Raw genomic sequence first — 23,766 nt, forward strand, 5'->3', positions numbered from 1 at the left:
TTTTCACTGCTTACCTTGTCTCCCTTATTTTCTTCTTAATTAGCCTATTCCTCCTCGAAAGTCTGTGTGCACTTGATCTGCTCTTCTGTAATGGATCTGCACCTTAAATAATCTTTCCACGCTGTACCCACATACACTCCCCACTGTTCTTATGACCTTCGTCATGGATTTTTACAAACTCCCCGTCAAGTCTTCCCACATCCTCGTTCTCATCACTAACCCATCATTTCCTGCTCAGTATGTTCTCCTTACTTCCTCCCCATAAAACTCACTTCATCCTCTTCTCTTCACCTTAAGCTTACATAAACTATAACATATTTCCAGCCAATCTTCTTTCCACTGTTATATCCACCAATCTACTCTGTTCTTCTGCCACCAATCTTTGTATTGAAATCATCTACCAACCACTCTCTTGTTCTCCAAACCTAACCAGTAACAGGTTCACACACTACTAAAAGCATATATTTTCAGCATCATTCTTTTTTACAACCTTTCACAGACTTTTATAGGAGGGAAATTGAAAACATGGAGGAACTTTTCAAAAGAATATGGTGCCGTAGGCAAAATAAACTTGATCAAGCACAAATAAAGACGAACTAAAATGTATGGGGGAGCCGGTTCAACACAACGACTCTTCTTCTACTACTACTCATATCCCCTCGTACCATCACGTTTCAAAGCAAACACAACCAAGGAGACTATGTTCATCGGTTTCCGTTTCCAAAGTTTATAACAGGTGTTAAAAATTGTCGTAATAGATTGCGAGGTAAGTATAAATTAACTACTATGACTGCAACGAATGAGGTTTAGTCTAGGCTACTTACTGGAGAGGTGTGTCGAGGTCTCCAGATAGGCTTAATGGTACCGGTATGATCGGGTAGACTCCGAGATGAAAGATGGGCTTAGGCCCAGCTTCTCGTACCCTTCGGATGGGCTGGGCATTACCCTGTGGCAGTGTGATGTAGACTTTTCATTAATATCGGAAAATAATTTGGCACATGAATTTAGGCCTATGCATGATGTCACATTCAGGGTGTCCATGGGTTGTGGACTCCCCCCCCCTCCAACCAGGTTAGGCTACAGTGCCCTACGTTAGGTTAGGTTAAGGGAAGGGGCCATGTGAATAGGGAGACGGTGGCTAGGCGTTAATAACTTTGTCTCTTAGGCTAGTGAAAACTTCTGATGTTAAGTGTTTAAGAGGGCAGAACCCCCTGGCCAGGTCAGGGCATAGCACCTTAAGTCAGGTCAGGAAGGTAAGTTCTAGTTAGGTTGGGTTGCGACGCTCTAGCCAGTGCCAGACCGTGTATCTGAACGGAAATCTAGTTCAACCAATCTGTTTCCGACACTGGTAATTATCTGACGTTCAGCGTCATTTGGAGGGGGGTGTCAAGGAAGGCAAACTCCCCCCCCCCCACTCTCTCCACTGCATCATAAGTCAGGTTAGGGAATTAAGGTCTTGTTAGTTCAGGGCATGGCGTTCTAGGAGAGGTTAGGTTTGGCCCGTTTTCACAGTTGGATTTCCCACGCCTTCCCCTCTGCCTACTCTGCGTCTGCTCCAGTGAAGGTTACGTTAGAATGCGTCCTTGTTGATATATGTTTTCGATTGGCTGTTAGGCATGGCTTGACCCATGGAAATTGGCCTAACATGCTCAACTCTTCAGCACTTTTACCAACTTTTTTTGCTCTAGGCCTATTCGTTATTTATGATAGATCTTTTCTCTCTTGTACCTTAACTCAACTTTGTTGTGCTATGGCTATGTAGGCTGGCTATAGTAAGCCTGTATGATTCTTTTATGTAAAATTCATCCTTCCCTAAAGATAGGTTAGGCCTAGTAAAAAAAAAAAGTGTGGTTAGTATTTCCAGAATGGGTTTTGGTTAGATGCTGAAATTACTTGCTGCTAGCGAGAGTTCCTAATTATACTTTTTTGGGGGGTTTAAGCCTAGCTTACAGGCATTAAAACTGAATTTTTAATGTGTCTACCTTTTCAGGAAACTTAGTTTTCAATGTCTTGACCTTTTTAGGAAACTTAGTTTTCAATGTCTTGACTTTTTCAGGAAACTTAGTTTTTAATGTCTTGACCTTTTCAGGAAACTTAGTTCTCAATGTCTTGACCTTTTCAGGAAACTTAGTTCTCAATGTCTTGACCTTTTTAGGAAACTTAGTTTTCAATGTCTTGACTTTTTCAGGAAACTTAGTTTTTAATGTCTTGACCTTTTCAGGAAACTTAGTTTTCAGTGTGTCTACCTTTTCATGAAATATGACATGTACACAAACCAAGAAGTAAAGAAGTTTAATATAAGCAATATCTGCAACTAGAACTAATTCATTTTTGTTGTGGCATTGCCATATAATGATTAACAAACTTTTAACTTTAATATTGATACAAAGCCAGGGAAGTAATTTACTCAAGTGAGTGCAATAGCAAACTCTGCACAGTGACTTACATGTACCCTTGAAGTGAACAAAACTTTGATATTGTAAGCTGGTAAGGATAAAGGAAGTTTTATTAAGGTTCTTAGCCTAACCATTATATTTATCCATAAACAGACCATTAAGCAAGAGAAACTATACAGTTAGATAGGTGTGTGCATGGGCCCATTTGCCTAATACCACTGCTAGGCTATGTACTATATACTATACTACGAGGTAAGTATAGATAGCTGTATAAGTACTCACCACACAGCTATGTAATGGGATTAGTAATTTGAGAATATTTGGAGTACCTTAGCCTATATAAGGTCATAGTGTCTAGTTTGGAATAAATTTACTAGCACTGCTGTGGTAATTGCTTCAGCCTAGGCTATTTCCTTAGCATAGGCTTATTGCAGACATTAGTTGAGCATGATGAGGATTGTATAGATCAGATATTTCAAAGTCTAAATCAAAAGTAAGGAAAGAAAAGATATGGTTTTAAGAAGGGTTTTAAGAATTCAGAAGGTTCTAAAACCAAATAACACAGCAGCAATGGGTGTCAGGGTTCTTGTTTCTTGAATTCTCTCCCCTTTTTGAGTTTGAAAGGAATTGTTAAAGAAACTGTTAGGTCAGTTGTTAGCTTGTTAGGGTGGCAGTTGGCAAATCACCTGCTGAGAATATTAAGTTTGTGATCTATTTTATAATGTACAGTACATATATGCTTGCTTTGGAGTAGTAGATTTTAACTCCCATTGTATGTTAAAGTGTTGGTAATTGTGAGTATAGAACATTGACATAGCTTATGCATGTGCTGAAACATTTTAATTCTTTTTTAGGATCTCATTGTTTGGCAACAGTATGGCTGCTACAGGCATTCCAGCAGCAGTTTCTTTGAGCAAATTTTTAACAGCTCGTCAGGCAGAAATCAAATCTATTGTTAAGCTTCTTGGTAAGTTGTAGTTTTTTTATCCAGTATACCCAGTAGATGTTATTCCATGTATGGAGTATATTTCTTTTGTGTTGTTACATATATATATAGAAATAATGTTCATATGCAAAAGCTGAATGGAAATCCAGTTGGATAAATTACAGTACAATACGTATTTGCTCGCTGAGTGTTTCTTTCAGTCGTCATTATTTTCTGTATTTCTTTAAATCTACAGCTGAACACCCGTAAGGACAAAGTCAACAGACTATAACCCCAAGAGGGCTCCAAAGGGAAATCAGTCTGCAAAGAGAGACAATTTATAAGAAAACATGAAATATGAATAAATATAAAGGAAAAGAAAATAAAACCAATATAAGTGAATTCAAGAAATGTTAGCAGAAAGCAGGAATAAAATTGCTCCTTGCTTAACATTTGGAGATGAGAAGATTCCACAACTGCACCCGGCAAACTATTCCACATAATATAATACATGTACAGGAGATTATGTATTTCATGTTTTTTTTATTTTACAGAGAAAAGTGAACATGGTAGGCGCGCTTTTCAGACCCTTCCTCGTCACATGCAACGTAGAAAGGCGTCACTAAACCCTAAACGACTCCCACATTACTTACGCGAGCGACACAAAAGAGAGGTAAGAATAACCTTCAGTTGACCTTCCTATGTATTTATTGTTACCTTACTTGTAACTTCCTAAAATAAATTTGGGGAGCTGTGCATGAAATTTTTACCAGTGACAAGTTACAAGCTTTACTTCAGTGGATGTAGGTCATACAATCATATTCAGACCATTGCATGAGACAAAAAAATTACCTACTTAGTCCTTGATGGCTAAAATGATATTTTTATAATAAAATAAATTTTTATATATAATTACCCAGTAATTACTTAGCTAAGGGTTTCTAACTCGACGGCAGCTTCAATTTTGAAATTTGCAGTAGTGATAGTCTTTTGTTTATGTAGGTGACTATCCCGCCCACTTTCGTGGTGAAAGAGAGAAACAACTAAGCCAAGAGCTTCACTTTTGTGTATGTTCTAAAGTCCATGTGAGGGGAGGAGGGCGGGCTCCATTCGTAATTACTGGGTAAGTGTGTATAAAACTTTATTTTATTATATAAAAATGTAATTTTTATATAAGTACCTTACGCAGTAACTACTTAGCTGAATCCACATTGAAGGAGGTGAGATTCATGGACATCTTGTACTCTAGACATTAATAATGATAATGAAATGAGAACAGAATAAATAGGCTTAGCATTGAAACAACGCTTGTTGTTTCTTACCTGCTGAGAGAGCTGCATAGGTAGATGCTCCCTCTGGTTGGTGCTCATTTCAGCCGTGTAGTGGTGTGGCGGTATAGCCAGGGTCGCCTCTACTAAAGTGAGTGATTTCGTAGCAGAGGAGTACTCTGATCGCTAACGAAGCCTGAAGTAAACTTTGCAACAAAGGAATCTCCGATCATTAACAAAGCCAACAATAAAATGCCCCTGCTCAAGGCGCAGTACAATAAAAAACAAAACCAGAGAAATAGTCACCTACACCACACATAAAAAGCACATAGTCAAGGCAAAAAAAAAAAGGAGGTAGTGTTGCTTCCTATGTTCCCTTCCTGAACACTACGCCAGCCACGGACAATGGTCCAAGTGCACTGCAATCTTCATACGTCATCTCCATGTCTCACAAATAATGCATAGCAAAAACAGACCTACACTTCCAGAATGTAGTCTGTAAGATCGAAGTGAGAGAGAGATTATGCTTGAAACAATTGATGTAGCCACTGCTCTCACGTCGTGTGCTCTAACCTTAAACCTAGGTAGAAAGTTCTCTCCGATTTGAGTGTGCGCTTCGAGGATCAGGTCTCTTACGAAAAAAGATAAAGCATTTTTAGACATAGGTCTGGACAGGTTCTTAACCGAACACCAAAGATTCCGTGTTGGGCCTCTAATCTTCTCCGTCCTCTTGATGTAATATTTAAACACTCTTACAGGGCACAGACTTCTCTCCTCTTCCTCTGGACCCCAGGATGTTCGATAAACCTTTAATAGCAAAAGAACGAGGCCATGGCTGTGAAGGATTCTGGTTTTTGCCAAGAAGCCAAGGGTAAGGGAACAGACAGCATCACCTTGAGAAAAACCTGTCCTTCTGTCTATTGCATGAAGTTTGCTCACTCTTCTTGCAATGGCTAGAGCAACCAGAAAAATAGTCTTCTTAGTCAGATCCTTCAATGATGATGAACTCATGGGTTTGAATCGTGAGTCAGACAGCCACTTGAGGACTACATCTAATGACCAAGGGCATACCTCCTCCTTGTCAACCTTGGACATGTCGAAAGACTTAATAAGATCTGAGATATCCTGGTTGGAAGAAATGTCTAAACCTTTGTGTCTAAAGATTGAGCTAAGCATAGCTCTACTGTATGTATATCCTTTTATCGTAGATGAAGAAAGGCCCCTGGTGGATCTCAAGTAAAGAAGAAAGCCCTCCACTTGAGTTATAGTGGTTTTAGAAGAAGAGATGTTATTCTTCTTACATCTAAGTCTAAATACTGCCCACTTTGTGTAGTAGACTTTGTTAGTAGAATGTCGTCTACATTTAGAAATAGCTTCTGCCGCGGCTTTTGAAAAGCCTTTCGCTTGCAAGAGCCTGCGGATAGTCGAAACCCTGTCAAGGCCAGAGTGGTTGTGTCCTGATAAAATTTCCTGTAATGGGGTTGTCTGAGTAGACTTGGGATTGCTGGAAGAAGACGTAGGAAGTCTACTAGCAGTTCGAGAAGCTCCGGGAACCACTCTTTCCTTGGCCAGAAGGAAGCTATCGATGTCATCCTGGTGCTTTGATGCGATTGGAGCTCCTTCTGTACCTCCCTCACCATCCCAAACAGGGGGAAGGCTTACACATCCAGTCCTGACCAATTTTGCATCATCGCATACGTCGCCCAGGCTCTTGGGTCTGGAAAAGGTGAGCAGAACAGGGGGAGACAGTGGTTTCTCTGTGTCACGAACAATCCACCATCGGTTCTCCCCACAACTTCCACAGGTTGGAGCATACCCGATGGTCCAGGGTCCACTCTATTGGGAGAATTTGTTTGTGACGACTGAGTTCGTCTGCCAATACGTTGCACTTCCCCCGGATGAACTGCATTAACAGCTGGGTCTAGTTCTGCTCTGCCCAAAGAAGGAGACTCCTGGCAGTCTCGCAAAAGGAGAATGAGTGAGTCCCCCTTGGAGTCTTATATAAGCTAAGGCTGTTGTGCTGTCCACATGAACCACAAGTACTTTGTTGCATACTTCTCTTGCAAAATGTTGCAGTCCCAAATGGATAGCTTTCAGTTCCTTGTTATTTATATGAAGATCTTTCTCCTGTTGGGACCAAACTTCTGAAACTTCTTTACCCTCCAGGAGAGCTCCCCAACCTATGTCCGACATGTTGGAGAAGAAGTCTAGGTCAGGGGTTCACTACCGAAAGAGACTTTCCCTCCGATGGAGTTCTGCCAACGTAGGTCCTCCTTTATCTCCTGCGTTATTGGGAAAATGCACAAGTCCTGATTTATCTTGTGATCCCAACTGACTCTTAAAAAGAGTTGTAGAGGCCTCATATGCAGCCTTCCCAACCTCACAAACTGTTTGATCTATGATAGAGTGCCCTGGAGGCTCATCCATTGAGTGGCTGAACACTTCTGTAGGGAAAGGAAAAGGTTGACTTTCTTGAAACAGGGTTGTATCCTTTTGGGGAAGGGAGAAGCCTGAAAATTCTGAGAGTTGATCTTCATCCCCAAATATAGAATCTGTTGAGAAGGAGTCATTTGGAATTCTTGAAGGTTTAACAGCAAACCTAAACCCTGAGTCAAAAGCAAAATCCTTTGAAGGTTCCCCATGCACCTCTCCCTCGTGGGTGAACGTATCAACCAACTGGCTAATGGGGCAAGAACTCGGGTGACCACCTGTGGTGCTGTTGACGGGCCGAAACATAGCACTCGAAACTGGAAAACTTGAGTCTTGCTGGATGAGAATGTTGAAGTAAGCATCTCTCATATTGAGAGATATCATCCAGTCCCCTCGACGATTGGATGATAGGACAGACTGGACTGTTTTCTTATGAAACTTTGTTTTCACTACATAAAAGTTCAGTGTGCTCACATCGAGGACCGGTCTCCGCTCTTCCCTGTGACTTTTGGTACTACAAAAAGCCTGTTGTAAAAACCCTTTGTCTTGATATTCTCCACCACTTCTATCGCCTTCTTCTTGAGGAGAAACAACACTTCTTCCTAGAGGGCTAAATACTTCGTTGATCCTACAGAGTACGCCGTCAATTTGACGGGTGAGCTGGATAAGGGAGGTTTCTCTTTGAAGGGGATAGAATACCCTTCCCTTAATACTTCTATTACATATGCTCCTTTCATTCTTCAGCTTTCCCAAAAATGTTGGAGTCTAGCTCCCATGGGCACATGAAGGACTAAAGACTCACCTGCGGGTTGTAGGTTTGATGGAGGGTCTCTTGGCTGCACGTGGGGCGAAACTGTGATCTGTCTCCCGCCTCGAAAGGGTTGAGGCTAAAGAGAAGATGACTTGAAAGGGGCGGCGTTCCACTCTCTCTCAGACGCCTCGTAGGTTGCGAGAGAAGGTCTTGTATAAACTTCTTATGAAGGTGAGAAGCCACTTCTACTGTTGCTTGCAGGAAAAGATGTGTACTGTACTATCCAAGGGCGAGAAGAGAAGGCCTGATTTATGCAATGGAGTGACGCCCTTAGATACAAACGAAATCCAGAGTTCCCTCTGCTTCAAAATCCCCATAGCATAAAGGGAGGAAATCTCCAAAGAACCATCTCAAATTGCTTTATCGGCGCATGAGAGAACACTCCTCCAGTCAGTAACAATATCCTGAGGGAGATCCAAATCTCTGATCTTCTTTGCCAAGGCCCCTATGGACCAGTCTAGAAAACTAAACACTTTGAACATGTTCTTGAGTAAATGTCACTCTTCAACTCAGAGAACGTGGTCTTTGCCGAAGCAAAAGCCAACCTATGGGCTGAATCAACGAGACCAGAGAAGTCCCCCCTGGGAGGAGGCAGTCCCTCCCACAGAGGGTGGGCCTCTCCGGTCACACATGACCTATATCTCCTGGCCAAAAGGCGGGAAGGTGGAATACTAAAGCATGCCTTGCCCTGATGTCATTTCTCTGAGAGCCAGAGATCCACTTCTCTCATAGCCTTCTCAGGTGAAGAAGATAAAACCACTTTGGGAAGTCTAAATGAATCCCCGAGTAGGTCACTCGTCATAAATGAGGAAGCTGGAGAAAAAGGGTCTGCTAGAGCGAAGAAATCTGGAAAATTGACCAGTAAATGATTCAGTAAGGCAGCATAAGCCAACGGGGTGGAGTCCTGTCTTAAATCTTCCTCCTCTGATGAGACGGGGACAATGAGGGTTCTTCAGGCTCCGCTGATGAAGAAGTCGACTTCATAAGAATACCCAAAATATTGTCTAAACTGGGAGTTGACGAAGCAGTAATCGAAGGAGGAGGCGAAGAAAACTGGTGTTTCGATGGGGAAGTCGGCAAAACAAGAGCAGGCGCCAAACAGTTTGGGTGCTCAACCGAAGGAGAGTGAGTTGGTGCCGAAAGGTTCTTGGGTGTCAAGCGATGTGTGTGCACTACTGGGCGCTTCTTATCTTCTGGGCGTTCAGCTACTAGTGAACGCTTGGAAGTCAGTGGACGCTCAGCCGCTAAAGAGTGCTTGGCAGCCAAAGGAGCGTCCTCGATCCCAGACGGGCGCTGAAAGATGAACGTGAACTATCACGAGAAGGTTCCCAATTGGCTGAAGAACTAGTTCTTTTGCTGGACACAGATGATGGTCTGGGAGCTACTGGTTGAGAAAAACGTTCAGGACTGTCCCATTTGCTGCATGACGGTTGTGGACTACCAGGTCGTTCCCTGAACCTCTTGCCATAGACTGAGGGGACTAGTCCCTGAGAGGAGCACGCCTTTTCAACGGATGAGATTCGTCCAAGAATCTCCACTGGCACCCGTGAGAAGGGCTAGAATCCCCTGTATTGGATGAGAGATGATGCACACTAGGCACACCTTTCCAACGGCTGCCTATGGTCGACACCTGGGACGACACAGGTGCGACTGAGGGGTGACTACCAGTGGGCAGACCCCACTGACCTCCCTTGGGCCTCCAGTATGCCTCCTCCTGGGGCTGGGGGAGTATGGCAGTGACCTTTGCCTAGGAGCATCGGTGGAATGGGTAGCCACCTCCTCCACAAACACATCACTAGAACACTTTGCACTAAATTTGTCCACGAGGACATGCATTAAATCACCCAACTGTACCACTCTGTTAGCAAGAATTTCAAACTTCTTATCAAATTTTGATTGGAGACTGGTGTGGCGATCCGGGTCAGGAACGAGGGAACGAGGAGTGGAGATCATTGTTGCAGGAGGAGGGCTGGAAGTAGGAAGAATCACTTTAGCAGGAGGAGGGAGAGAAGGAGTATTAACCTCACTAGATTCCTGAGTCATGCCTAGAGTTGCTAACTTAACCTCAGCTCTAGCAGCTGCTTTTCTCTTACGATCCCTTTCTAACTTTGATAGGTGAGAAGTTAGTCTTCCACTTTCTTTTGTCCCATTCACAGCGTTCCTCACAAGTCAAGTCAGCTGAAAAAATTTGTCCTCTGCATGTCGTACAAAGGGTGTGTGAATCGTAATATGCCTTGGTCAAGCAAGTATTGCAACCTCTGCTACAATACATAATACCTGATGTGCTAGAATCTGACATAATTACTAGCTAACAGAAGAAAAAATTTAAGTCAGTCTCCTAAGAGAACAATAGTCAAAATCAGTAAAAGTACTATATTGTACATACCAGTCAAACAACACAAATCCGAAGGCTACCGAGCTGAAAATACATCACCAAAAGGTAAGAATTTCGAGCCGAAAAGCAAAATCGAGCTGCCTCTTAAAACTGTTTGCTATTAAACCAGCAGAAACAAAAGTGAAGCTCTTGGCTTAGTTGTGTCTCTCTTTCACCCTGAAAGTGGGTGGGGTCAGTCACCTACATAAACAAAAGACTATTGCTACCGTGAATTTCAAAATTGAAGCTGCCGTCGAGTTAGAAACTCTTAGCTAAGTATTTACTGGGTAAGTTACTTATATCAAACAGTTCTTTAGTGTTATGCAAATATACTCCCAAACACAACATACAAAGGTCTTTTTGTGTCTCATCATATGTATTAAATTAGTTTTAAGTTCCTGTATGGATGTATGAAATAGTTAATGATAGCAAAAATTATGTAAGGAAACATTTTTAGTACCACTGTACATATTCTGTATTGCATATATATAACAGAGGAAAAATAAGCAGTGCTAGTCCCTCTCTCTCTCTCTCTCTCTCTCTCTCTCTCTCTCTCTCTCTCTCTCTCTCTCTCTCTCTCTCTCTACACATGCAGTACTACAGTACTGTACTGTACCTCTGTAACGTACAAAATAGCACATTATAATTTATATATACATTATCCAGTCAGTATGTGTGCAATAATAATAGATATTTTTACTTACAGTAATGCTGATCATAATAGTTGCATAACTCAAGAGGTAAATAAAAACAATGATTACTTCTATCCCTTACTCTTCAGGAACGATTTTTATATTTTTACTTCCTTTTGTACCTATGCAATTAGATGATGGGGGATAAGTTTGTAATGAAGAATCAGTATATATCCTTATTCAGCAGTACTGTGTTGCTGTTTTGGAGTTTATTGGTTGAATTAATTAAGCTCAGGAATTGTTACTACTAAGTTAACTGGTTCAGGCTTTCAGTTTTCTAAAGTTTCATTTCAGTACTTATAGAATGTTTTAAGAGACAGTAGATGTTTATAAATTTTTCATTAGTTTTCCTTAGTTTTCACAATATAGTTAAAGGCTACTTTCAAAAGCTCTTTCTTAGATTTTTAATTTTTTCTTCAATTAGGGTGGAAACAATGCTAAAATCACACGCCGTCCAAGCAGAAAATACCGTAGACGTCCTCGCCTACTGTTGGAAGAGTATAATCGACGTCAGAAGGAATTTGTTTGGCTAGAAACTCATATCTGGCATGCTAAACGGTTTCACATGATCAGGAGATGGGGTTATGCTCTGCCAGATGTGTCAACTTATAAAGGTTATAGGTCATCAATTAGAGCTGCCAAATCATCCTGCCTGGCTCAGGTATGTTCAAAATTACTAAGACCTGTGCAGCTGTGAAGTGAAATGAGTGAGCTTTTGTAAATTATGGAAGAAGTGTAAGTATAAAACGGTGGTTTAAGTGTGAAGGCATTACCTCAACCATTACTGTCATGTTGGCCATGATTCTGGACTGTTAATATTAGTAATGAGACTGACATGTCCTGACCATTGAAAAGTTTTCATAAACTTTTCATCAGTGAAATGTAGAAAAAAATATCATGGTTTCAGCTCAGCATCTGAGTGACCACCTTGATAGGATTATTTCATCAGCATTGATGTGAATGAATTCAATTCAGTAGTAACATGCACTACTGTATTGAATTTATTCAGAAGATTGTTTTGCAGAGAATAAACTGAGATTTCAAAAGTGGAGATGGTTTGGACATGTGGTAAGAAAAGAAAAGCAGCATTAGTAACAAAAAGTAGCAGCTAGAGAAAGACCAGTGGAAGGACCCAGAAAATTGGAGTATATTGGATAGATGTAAATCTGGACCAGGTGAAAATTCTTGTGGAAATTACACAAGACAGAAGTGGGTAGAGAGAACTCATTTTACATCATGCCTTGTAAAGGGAAAACCTGGTGTAAAAACATTAATGATTTCTTTATATAGGTGATTTAGCGTAAGCTGTCATAAGTCATATTCATTTGTTTAATGTGCTATGTACATTATTTTTCAAGCTTTACAATAAGTTTTGCTGCACCACAGAAAGACATACACAAGAGGATGATTTAAAGTACTGTACAGTATAGCATATATTATTACTCAGTATAGGCAAAAGAAATCCTTATACTGTATGCATATGATTACCGTACCCCACCAGTCCTGCAATTTCGAGGCTTACTTGGGAGTGGAAACCTTCCTCCACCTTTCTCCTAAATTACCATTCAGACTGTGTGATTAATGGGATTGGATGAAACAGCTTTTTATAACAAAGTAGTTTCTCACACACACCCTTTAATCATATACTGTACATGCTTTACCTTAAGATCATTGGACATCAGATTCCCAGCCACATTATCTTATATTAGTCAAGATTGAAGGGGTCTCTTCTTTGAATGTCCAGCCCTGCATAAGACGCTGGTTGTTTTCTCACTTTTTTGTGCATCATAGATCCAAAGCTGGGAAGGGAGGAGGGAATTTACTTTATGAGTAATAGGTTTAAATAAAAAAAAAATGTTTTATGCAGTAAAGACATTGTTTTAGCCACCCCTATTAATTATATATTCCCTGAATAGTAATTTAGGAATGAAGATGAAAGCGGACTACAATCTCAAGCAACTCCTGAAATGACAGGATTGATGGAGGATAAAGAAGAAAATTACCACAAATCAGCTCCAAGAATTGCAGATGTGAAGCATGTGTATATGTGAATTGCTGGTAACCTTATGGGTGAAAGGGGATAAGTGCTTATTAGCATGAGGCTTGAAGGTCATGCCTTTCAAGAGTGCCAGAAGTGAGAGACTATCATGGTTATAAGAAGTTGGATGAAGATTAAGATTCAAGCTTCCTCACATTCATGACCCACCAAAAGGCAGTTCCCCCTGTAGGGGGTTAGTGCTGTCAGTGCATCTCACATGGTACACTGTAGGCATTACTAAAGGTCCTTTGCAGCGTCCCTTCGGCCCCTAGCTGCAACCTTTTTCATTCCTTTTCTGTACCTCTGTTCATATTCTCTTTCTGCCAGCTGACTTTCCACCCTCTCTAACAATTGCTTCATTGTGCAGCTGCGAGGTTTTTCTCCTGTTACACCTTTCAAACCTTCATACTGTCAATTTCTGTTTCAGAACTGAATGACCTCATAGGTCCTAGTGGTTGGCCTTTGGCCTAAATTCTATATTCTTCTCTCAACAGGCTGTTCTAACCAGAAAACTACCATATATTTATGATTACCCAACTTCCAATCAACAGAACTTACAAATCTTTAAAATAAATTCTGTCAGATTTAACACAATTTTCAGTTGATTCAATTATTTCTTTTAAGGAATGTGCTCTATAATAAATACAGTCTGATTACTAAGAACAAAACATTTTGGTCAGCATTATGAGAATTGAGAAAGTTAATAGTTTGGTTAAAATGTTTAATAATAGTAATACATAATAACATCATTGCCTTGGTATTGCATATTTATGAATTCACCAGTAGCAGATTCAATCCTGTTCTTTATGAAATTTGATTTAGTGGTCTCCACTAAAGTGTGGTACCACTTTGCCAATACTTTTTCTTTGGTGGACTGTACATTACTGTGTCAAGTTTTGGCAATGAGTTAATGTCAAGAACTATGTAAATGCTAATTATAGACTCTTAAAAGTAACTCAATTTTTCAATATTGGATTATTTTTGTAAAGAGGCAAATTACTTTGTTTCTTTGCATATTTTTTTTTACATATTTTTTCCATCATTACAGGATGTGTCTTATATGTGCTGTATAGAGTTAGAAGGAAATCAAACAACAATTCTTGCTGGACTGAAGCGAATTACCCTACCTGGGGATCTGTCATCAATTACTGTGCCAGGTGTACAGCAAGGGCGTCAGTGGGAGACAGTCACTTTTTTTAAGCCAGACATGTAAGTTTGTAAATAGTATATTTTCCATTCTTTTCTGTTTCATCCATCGATGATTTGCTCATAAATAGTAGGCTACAAGGTCATTACTTTTATACTTAGAGTTTTGATTTGGCAAGTTTGGAAAATGTGCTTTATGCATAAATTACAACTTAAGCATTACTACTTAGGTAAAATATTTTTTATTTATTCCTTACTTAAAAGAATTGAAATTCATATGATTTCTGCAGTTTTTGCTATCACTTGTGTTCTCAGGAAATAAAACATAAGTCAGTTAAAAGACATCTACACTTTCCAACTGTGGTAATGCTGTCCAAGTTTGAACTTATCAAAGTACTGCACAGTAATTTTAATTCACTGTATCTGCAAAGAAACCCATTAAGAAATGGTATAGTGGAGTTGAACAGCAAAGACAAATTTCCAGAATTATTGTACCTGTATTATAAATGTTTCATGTTGATTACATAGACATTTCTGAGATGTTATACTTTTCCTATGATGCTTAGTGAAAGATCACGTTGAAAGGAAGTTTTTTATGTAGAGATTTTTTATGAGATCATATTTGTAAATAAAACAATTGGAATATACAAGTTTTTAAAAATTTTTTAAATTGTTACATCATACAAAGGATGCAGGGTTTTGTAAATTAGGTATTTATTGAACTTTCAGTCTTATATTGCATTTTTCAAATTTTATAGGCAGCCTCATGGAGCTCTTGGTGATGTAGACATTATGTGGTTGCCTACAGTGTCATGTCATGCAGATAACCCCTCAGAAAATGTAAGGCTATGGATTTGGGTTCACTCATCAGCTCACAGTCATATTGTCCAGGCAGTAGCTGATTTATATGGCCTTGTGAAAGTTAACAGTTCCTCAGATTCCAAGGATCAGAAAAAAGTGAAAAAGAAGGATCCTGTTGATGTTGATGAGGGAGATGTGGATAATAAAGTTGTTGGTAGTAAGGGGACTGAAGATGTTACGGATGTTGCACCTTCAGTTGAAGCAGTTTCAGCCAAGGAAAAAGAACTGGGAGCCTCTATAAAAAGAAAGAGTGAAAGTACAGATTCTGGTGCAAAGAAAAAGAAATTTAAGGATGTCAATGGAGTTAAACTGGCACTGAAAAACATACCATTTGAAAGAACTCCCAAATATCATAATTCATCAGGTATATCAATGACATTGTTGAAGGACACCCTCTGTAGATTTCGGCTCACTGGACCAGAGACTGTCAGTGTTTTAAAAGCTGCATTTTTCCCAGCTAATGTGCAAGTCGAAAGCCTGGAGGACAACAGCATACCCGGTGATGAATATGTAAAGAAGATTAGTTGGTGCAAAGACTATTATTGTGAGGAAGACAAATTGCAATGTCACAAGGCCCAGGTAGAAGCATGGAGAAGGCTAACTGGATCAAACTTGAAAAAGCGAATGGTTTTACCACTTACTGTTCGTGATCCACGAGCTACCTTACCCAAGAAGAAAACACCCATTCAACAAGCCAAAGGTAGGATGACTAGTTTTCTCTTTAAATGGTGTTATGTGATAATACAGTGAGGCTCTGTGATATTTTTAGTTTTAAAGTATTTATTTTTCAATTTTAAATTTTAGCACTTGTGTTTTGATGTATATCTTTCAGTTTTTACGGTTTATTTGTTATTGTTGTACATTGGAACTGTAATGACCTTTATCAGAATTTTATCTTGCATATAATTATTTATTATATTATGGCTTCATGGATCTGACTCATGATTTACACATCTGTGGTCTGCTGTGGCCAAGTATACAGAATCTGATATTGACCTCATTTCATGGTCCAGAAGTTTTATGACATTATTTGATTTTGCTTGTTTCCAGTTACAGGTCAGTATTTTTACAAGATCATATTTTCTAGCTACAGCTTGGAATAATTTACCTGTGTGTTCACTTGTCATGAGGTTTTTTACAGCATTCCTTCTGCTCTAGTTAAATTGCTTTTTGCCTTTTACTGTTCATTTGTTCCCATTGGTTATTCCCCAAGCCTAGCTGCACAACTTCTTAAGAGTAAATCCTTTGGACAAGCCTTATGAAAAAGTAGAATTGTCTCAGGGGTTTCCGTAAACTAATGCATAATGATCAATTTCCTGACTGCCCTCTTCCTTTGTTTTCTTGTAGATTCTTGGTCTGTTGCATGTAGCTGCTTTCGGTGTCTCTCTGTATTCATTTGTGTGTTCCTCCAGTACATACTGTGATAAAGCAGCAACAGACCCAGTGCTCTTCCCAGTTGGACATTAACATTTATCCCAAATACTTCTGATGCACCTGCCATTGTCTTGACTCTAGATCTTATGTTATGGTGCAGTAATATCATGATCGTCATCTTGGTACTGTGTCAGGTGCTTTCTCAATCTCCAGAAGTATGAGAAAAGTTCTTCCTTCTTTCATGGTGCTTCTGTTGCCTCTCTAGTGTGACAACCTCTGTTGTTGATTTCTCTAGAATACAGGATAGCTAAACTAACAATTGGCAAGCTCCTGTTAGGGTACCCTCAGATTTGCTTTTCTCTTTGAGTCAGGGTTGCCTGGGTATGGTCCTCTTTTTCCCCTTGAGTCAGGTTTACATTTGACAAGAACAGTAGTTTGGTTTTAGGGTCATACTTTTGCCCTTTTTTGAGCTTTTCTTTCATTATGTGGCAGTAGAGTAATAGTTTTGTTTTTTGCAAGACTGTTATGATGTAATTTTGAGCTATCACTGCTCTTTGGATGCATGTGCAGTTGTTGAATTAAGAAATTAAGCACATGAAACACAAGTCTGGTATTAGCATTTTGAAATACTATACATTTAAAAAAAATGAAGGCATCAACTCAACATCATTTGCAACAGTACATATTTGTTTTTAGTTTTTTTTGTGTAAAAATCTTTGTTAATCACTTGTATTATAGAATTTGGTCATAGATGTAGAGAGATGTGATTGATAGGTAATTGTTGAATGATTCTAGTGGTAAAGTATTTTATTGTTGGTATTGATAGGTAATTGTTGAATGATTCTAGTGGTAAAGTATTTTATTGTTGCTTTCAGGTGCAGAAAAATCATTTGCTAGTACACTTTGGCCTGTAGACAGCCCTATGTACTCCAGTGAAATAAGGGACACAATATCGTTATCCAAGGAATCAGACTGTGACGTCAACAAACGCCGAGCTGAACTGCTAGTCCCAGGGTCTGCTTTGCCTGAAATTCCCGAGGAATCAAAATTACCACTACTTTTACTCTCGAGGCCAAGTACTCATGCAATTGGATATGGTAAGTAAAACATTACTACCGAAAAAAAGGTAGTTTCTTAATAATGCTGTCACATACTACTCTTTATACCAATTAAGGAAGTCATATTAATAATGTATGGTTTGTTTAAGAGGGCTGCTTATCAGCTGATACAATCTAAATTTTTGCATAAACCTGGTGGTGTGGTTCAACTATTTATTAATAAGAACAATGTTAAATTGGAATAATGACGGGCTAGTTTATTGTTAAAGGTTGTCATAGGGTTGAATTCAGGTAGTAGACAAAGGTTACATTATACTGTAAACATTGTATTTCATTAAATCATCTCTGGATTGATGGACATCTCACATCATTAGCAGCTGTATGGTCTGTTTAGCTGAGACAACTTGTGATGGTAGCTAAATTGCAGCAGCAAATGACTCAGAATGATGATAGCAGTTTGCCACAACATGATCATCATGGACTGTCAGTGAGATAGTCATTGAAAGCATTTTTGTCTAATTTTATTTTAGGCAGTAATCCTTGTATACCTAAAATATTTAAGGATGTTATTATACCTTCCTTGTATACCTACAATATTTAAGGATGTTACTATACCTTTATCTTGGGCAAATTTCTATTCAACTTGGCAACTGGAGTTCCACATGATCAAACAACCTACCAAATGAAGTTTTGACCTAAGTAGCTGTCACAGTTTTCAGTGATTTCTGTATTTTATGCAAAGTTCAGCAGAATGAAATATTTGTTATAAAAGCTTGTTGAAAAAATACAGAAAAAGAGTGAGGCTTTGCTCTTAAGGAAATATAAAGATGGAAGATGTAGAACATGGAAAAAATGAAAAGCACAAGAGAATTTCAAAGCTTCATAATGAGAGAAACCCCCGTAGAATAAACACTGGATATTTAGGGGATCTTAAATAAAACTGCCTTGTAAAGCATAACATTACTATTGTGTTGAGTGTAAAATTAATGGAGAATTCAGTATCATGCATTTAACATTTTTCAGGTGAGGTGGAGCTTTTCTGATTTAGTCGGTTTTTTTATTTCAGATGGTATCTGTTAATCTTTCGCTTGAATTCTTTCAGGTTCTGGTTTGGATATTATAGTGTGCTCGGGTTGGGGTATGAGTGTATGGTTACCAATTGTATTAAATGGAGGAGTTGCAGCTGGCCAGCAAGCAGAAGCAAATCTTCTTATGGAGTTCTTAACTCCACAAACCCCAAATTTACTCCCAGACACTCCCTCTGGCAGTTATTATTCAGATGTAATTGCTCAAGAAAGACGGATTGAGTATTTCAAAAGGCCCCCTTCCTGTAGACACAATTATATCAAACTAAGTATTCAGTATCCTTTTAGCTGCCCATGGGTGAGGTTGGTGCAAGACTGGACCAAGGGTACACAGAATATTTATGTTTTAAGAAACCCTGACCTCCTAAGATATTTGGCTAATTGTGTAGGTGATGCTTATGATGTTGTGAGACGTAACAAAGGGAAACAGAAATGTGCTGATGAATTTGCATCAAATGACAGCCCAGCAGAATCAGTAGATCTTGTCATGGATGAAATTAATGAGAGTCTTCAGGATTATAATGTGATAAATAAAGGTACTGAGAAAATTAAAGGAAAACAAGAATTGAGTAAATATGAAGAGTTGCAACAGTCAGCACCAGGGTGCTTGGTGAAAGTGAAGATAATTTTAGATGAGAAAGGTTCTGTAGAGCCTTGTGCCATGGTTTGTTTACCACGAGATGAAGACATCGAGAAGAAAATTAAGAATGAATTTTTAGAACCAATTCACAATGACAGTCAGCAGGAACAGCGGGCAGAATTGAAACGTGAACATAACCGAATTAAAGTAAGTAAATAAAGGATTGCAATGTATGTTTTGTTTATTCTTGTACTTTTGTGGCCTTTTTAAAGTGGCCCAAGTATTTTGCTACATATAAATTTTTACCATTTTTAATATGCATTGTCCTTACTTGTGGTTGGGTAACCTTTTGGTCATATGGCCTAAGAGTAATTTGATGGTTTTATTGTTCCTACAATGATACAAAACTTTGTCTTTCATATAGATATACCCTTAGCAAAAGTAGGCCCAGTCTTTGAAGCTTGCTAATAAAGCAGTTAACTAGTGGTGATTGGAAAGCAGTTAACTAGTGGTGATTGGATGTGGGTACCACCCACCCACTCACTCAGCTGTCAGCCTTCACTCTATATTTAGTTGCTCTGCTGCTAGACTTCTCTAGTGCAAGATAGAGACCACACGGTCCATGTTGGTTTCTAATGGAGATGTCACTTTCAAGCATTTGATAGGTATGAAGGATGGGTATATTTCCAGATATGCATCCATGAGGACTCTTGGGAGTGGAGGTACTTACAAGAGTCCTCATTGTTTGCAGCAGGACCATTCAAATTTACATGAGTCTTCTTTCTGGTGTCTACTTAGGCCTATATGCTCTGGATGCATCTGTTGCATTATTTGAAGGATTTGTTGAGCTTTGTTTCCTCAGAAGTGCATTTCCTCAAGTATTGAGACAGTCTTCTCTCATTTTATCATGATCTTGGGGTTTTGATAAAATGGGAAAATTCAAACATTCAGTCCAAGTGGTAAATTATCTTCAGTTTTCAGTATTTATGGCAGACACCTTTAAACTCCTAGGGATTGCATGGGGTTTGGATTTTAGCAACAGTTATTTTGTTTCAGGTTTATTGTGTTGCAAAGAGATTGAGATTTGTACTGTTGGCTGAACCAAATTTAGCAGCTGCTATAGAAGTATTTGTCAGTGAAATTTTTTCTTTAGTTTATAACAGGCCTACTTGTTGATGAGGCTAAGGGAGGCAAAGAGTGCCACATGCATACTAGAAGTGAATGATTTGAAAGATTAATCATATCTCTACTCAACTTTGTGTTTGCTGTGAAGTTCTCATTGGAACAAAATAATGTGCACAGTGTGGCTAAGGAAGATGTGGTAAAGTTCACACAAGATAATATCAAGAACAGTGTCGAAAATAATATCTTCACAGTTAGTGAAGAGTAGACTTCTTTGTGTGTGTATGGATGAATTAAGAGTTTTCTAGTAATTTTTGTTGAAGAAAAGGAAAATTATTTGTGAGAGACATTAGTCTCTGAGGGGCTCCACTAGAGGTTAGGAGGAGGGTAGAAATATCCTTATCAGCTACAACTGAAATTAAACAGAGCTATGCTAAACTGAGAATGAGTCTGCAGAGATAGTAAGAGGAAAGTTAATATTTATTCCATGAGTGCTGAATGGGGGGGTATGCTAGACCCTGTCAGAAGCCTGGGAGTTATCTAGCATGATGGCAAAATATTCACCAAAGGGCTCGAGATGTAGGACTTGTTATGGGCAAGTTGAGTTTGAATATCACAAGCCTTGTTACTGACTCTGTATGGGAGAGTTTATATTTTTAACTTGGTTATCTACCATGAAGGAAAGAAGACTGAAACTCAATCAAGTAATATGCTGGTAAACATTGAGCGTAGCTTATCTATGAGTGTTAACAAGTTATGAATTCTTATATAATATAATGTACCATTTATTAAAATACATTGTGCTTCTTTATTTGCATGTCAGATTAATATTATTCATTGGTATAACTTAATAAATGAGCTTCAAAAAAAATTCTTGTAGGGCTAATAGGTGTTTGTGTTGAGCAGGATGTTTTTAGCATGTACTGACTCTTGCCTTCTCATTTTTGCACTTTATTCATGTGTATTCTATTAAAAAATCAGTGGTAAACTGCACTATTAAAGCCAGGTGTTTTTAATTTCAGAGGAAAATACATGATATGAAAACAAAAACCAAAATGAAAGTAGAACAGGAATTTAGTACAGAAGGTTTTGTGCAAAGTGAACATACCTTCAAAAAAGTAACTGAGATGGCTCTTCAACACCTAGAAGATAGCAATAAGGTTTGTGGATTTTTTGCTTTGAGAAAAGTAATTATTGATGTTTCTTATATGTAGATGTGTTTTAAATGTTTATTGACATTGTTCCAACCTTGCTCTGATTTTGGTCAAGTATATGTACACCGTTTTTTTTTATTTTCCCCTTCTTTATTCCTCACTTTTGAAATGCCTTGTAACAATATCCTTTATGCATTAAGGTATAGTACAGTTAAAAACTTAAGCAACTTTTCTAATTCATGTTTGAACCTAAAAGCTTCCTCTCAACTAGTTTCTGTTATGGTAAGTACATCATACGGTAAAATCCTGTTCAAAATATAGAATATAGTGAGATATGAAGAGTTTGTTTTTATTCCTAATAATACTCAGTGTTTTTTTTTATATGTCTTCCTACTGATCTTCATTTGGCCTACCAGGCAGGTTTCATTTATTCTGTTCCAGTTTTTGGTCTTCTTTAGTTCTTCTTGAATAACCTGTTGTATGGCTGACTGTTTTTCAGCAAATGTCTGCAATTTATCCTTAAATGCCCAAGTTTTCACATATTTTTAATTCTTTGTTATTTTTCATTTTGTAAATGGGAATTTGTAATGATATCGTCTAGTAGTTTTTGGCTGGTAGAACATTTGTAGGGACCTAGGAGTTTAGTACATGTACCTATGCAGGATGATAATTTTTCAGCAAAATTGGGCCGTTTGATTTTTCTCTTGATTTATCCCTTCCTACTTTTCAAGTTATTACCGACAAATGTTACTGTTCATTATTATCATGATATCCTTCAACTTCACTTTCATCCTTAGTTTTAAATACGAACTACAAATTTTCATAGTAAAACGTGATCTAAAATATATCTTCATCCTTGCATGTATCCCTTTTTAGGAAGCCAGTACCCAAATTGACAAGCCACTTAGTTAGGTCAACAAATTTTGAATGCAAAATTAAGTGAAACAAAATTTAATTTCTCTGGCAATATGTCCTTTCACATGCATAATCTTACACTAGAAGTGAATTAACTGTTGGGTAATCTGTAGTAATATTTCTCCATAACTTTGCAGATTTTAAAATAGCCAAATGCAGGTGTTGTTTCAGGTGGATGTAAGTGTATTTTAAACTGAAATGTTACAGGGTTTGGAAAGCAAGAAAGAGGGTAGGTTTTTAATTTCGAGATGCAAGGGATGTCTAGTGGTCCATTTTTCCATAGTGTCTGCATTATTAAAAACCTGTATGTATCAAAAAAACTGTATGTATCATGCATTTGGTTGAAGTGTTAATTCAGTCTTATGCAGTCCAATAAATCTGCGATGCTATTTCCAAAGTTTCATTTTTAAGAAATCCATGGCTTGCTATTTTGTAAGCTTGCTTAGCAAGTTAATGGTTATTTTTGAATAATAACTATAAATTATTTATTTATATACCTGAAGCAATTAAAGATACCCTCAAGATATGCAGTGGGACTGCAAAAGATTAAGCAAGAAAGAACAAATTTCTGAAGAGGGCAGACGCATAAGCTAGTGAACTACGTAACATAGGGTGCAGTATGATCCAGTATGAAGTGGTCATTGATGATGAGAAAAAGGACGAGATTTTTGTTTTTATTTAAAAAAAATAATTTTATTTTAATATACTGAAACTCTTTAAAAGTTTAATGACTGGATAAACTGAAAATGTTGAAGATTTGATAAATTTTTCATAGGGAATTTGTTACCAAGATTTGATATTTGTTGTTGACTGGAGGATGATCTGATGAGAATAAAGTATGACAAGTGGTACGTATGATGCAAGAGAAGGTTTTAAGAGTCCTTGTTATTCTCTTGCACATGCATCAGAAAATGCAATGAACTGCTCAGGAAATTTGTAGCCCATCCAGAAACAGGCACTTTTTGTGTTAATGCAGTCACTTTTCCAAAATATTTTAGTGTAATTTATCTTATCCCTCCAAATTACATTATATTTGAAGATCTCAAGTATTTACATAAGTGCTAAAAAGATGTTGACTTGCATTTACTTCATTTTTGTCTTTATGCAACCAGAATTTGGTTGAGAACTAAAGCTATTATAAACTCTTCTTTAATAATTGGCAAAATTTTTTCATTGCAGGACATCTTCGAAAAGCACAGGTCATACAACAGCAATATGGAAGACTTGTGGCTAATGAGGAAAGACCATGAACTCCAGTGTTGTTCTCTGAAGATAGTTGGTTATATAACTCATGGCACCTTTAGCATGACAATTGGTCGAGGAGCTGGGATTGGTTGGGTTGCCCTTAAGCCTTTGCTTGATTACCTGCACTTACATAAGAAATCACAGTCAAGTAATGATGCAGACACTGATATAAAGGTAAATTCTGTTCTCATTAGGAATCCCTCCAGTTTGAAATATTTCTGGGGGAAGCTGTTTATTGTTAAATAGTAGATTATTGTTATTGCATTATGAAATAAAAGACATTTGAATTACA

General features: G+C 38.3%; 1 protein-coding gene across 1 annotated transcript; it reads left to right on the plus strand.

Moving 5' to 3' along the window:
• Positions 1-202: 202 nt before the first annotated feature.
• Positions 203-23,766, plus strand: Pop1 (POP1 ribonuclease P/MRP subunit). Its single transcript, XM_067115367.1, has 10 exons — positions 203-766; positions 3,251-3,363; positions 3,876-3,994; positions 11,321-11,557; positions 13,983-14,143; positions 14,839-15,641; positions 17,191-17,412; positions 18,476-19,245; positions 21,183-21,320; positions 23,409-23,766. The coding sequence occupies exons 2-10, from the start codon at positions 3,273-3,275 to the stop codon at positions 23,718-23,720; spliced, it is 2,853 nt and encodes a 950-aa protein (XP_066971468.1). The 5' UTR covers positions 203-766; positions 3,251-3,272; the 3' UTR covers positions 23,721-23,766.

The sequence above is a fragment of the Macrobrachium rosenbergii genome, chromosome 13 (assembly GCF_040412425.1).
Source record: "Macrobrachium rosenbergii isolate ZJJX-2024 chromosome 13, ASM4041242v1, whole genome shotgun sequence".
NCBI lineage: Eukaryota > Metazoa > Arthropoda > Malacostraca > Decapoda > Palaemonidae > Macrobrachium > Macrobrachium rosenbergii.

Excerpts from the sequence above, each read along its gene's own strand:
- Pop1 (XM_067115367.1), top strand. The coding sequence starts at position 3,273 with ATGGCTGCTACAGGCATTCCAGCAGCAGTTTCTTTGAGCAAATTTTTA. Across the intron at positions 15,642-17,190 it reads ACCCATTCAACAAGCCAAAG|GTGCAGAAAAATCATTTGCT; the intron begins GTAGGATGACTA and ends TGTTGCTTTCAG. Across the intron at positions 17,413-18,475 it reads TACTCATGCAATTGGATATG|GTTCTGGTTTGGATATTATA; the intron begins GTAAGTAAAACA and ends GAATTCTTTCAG.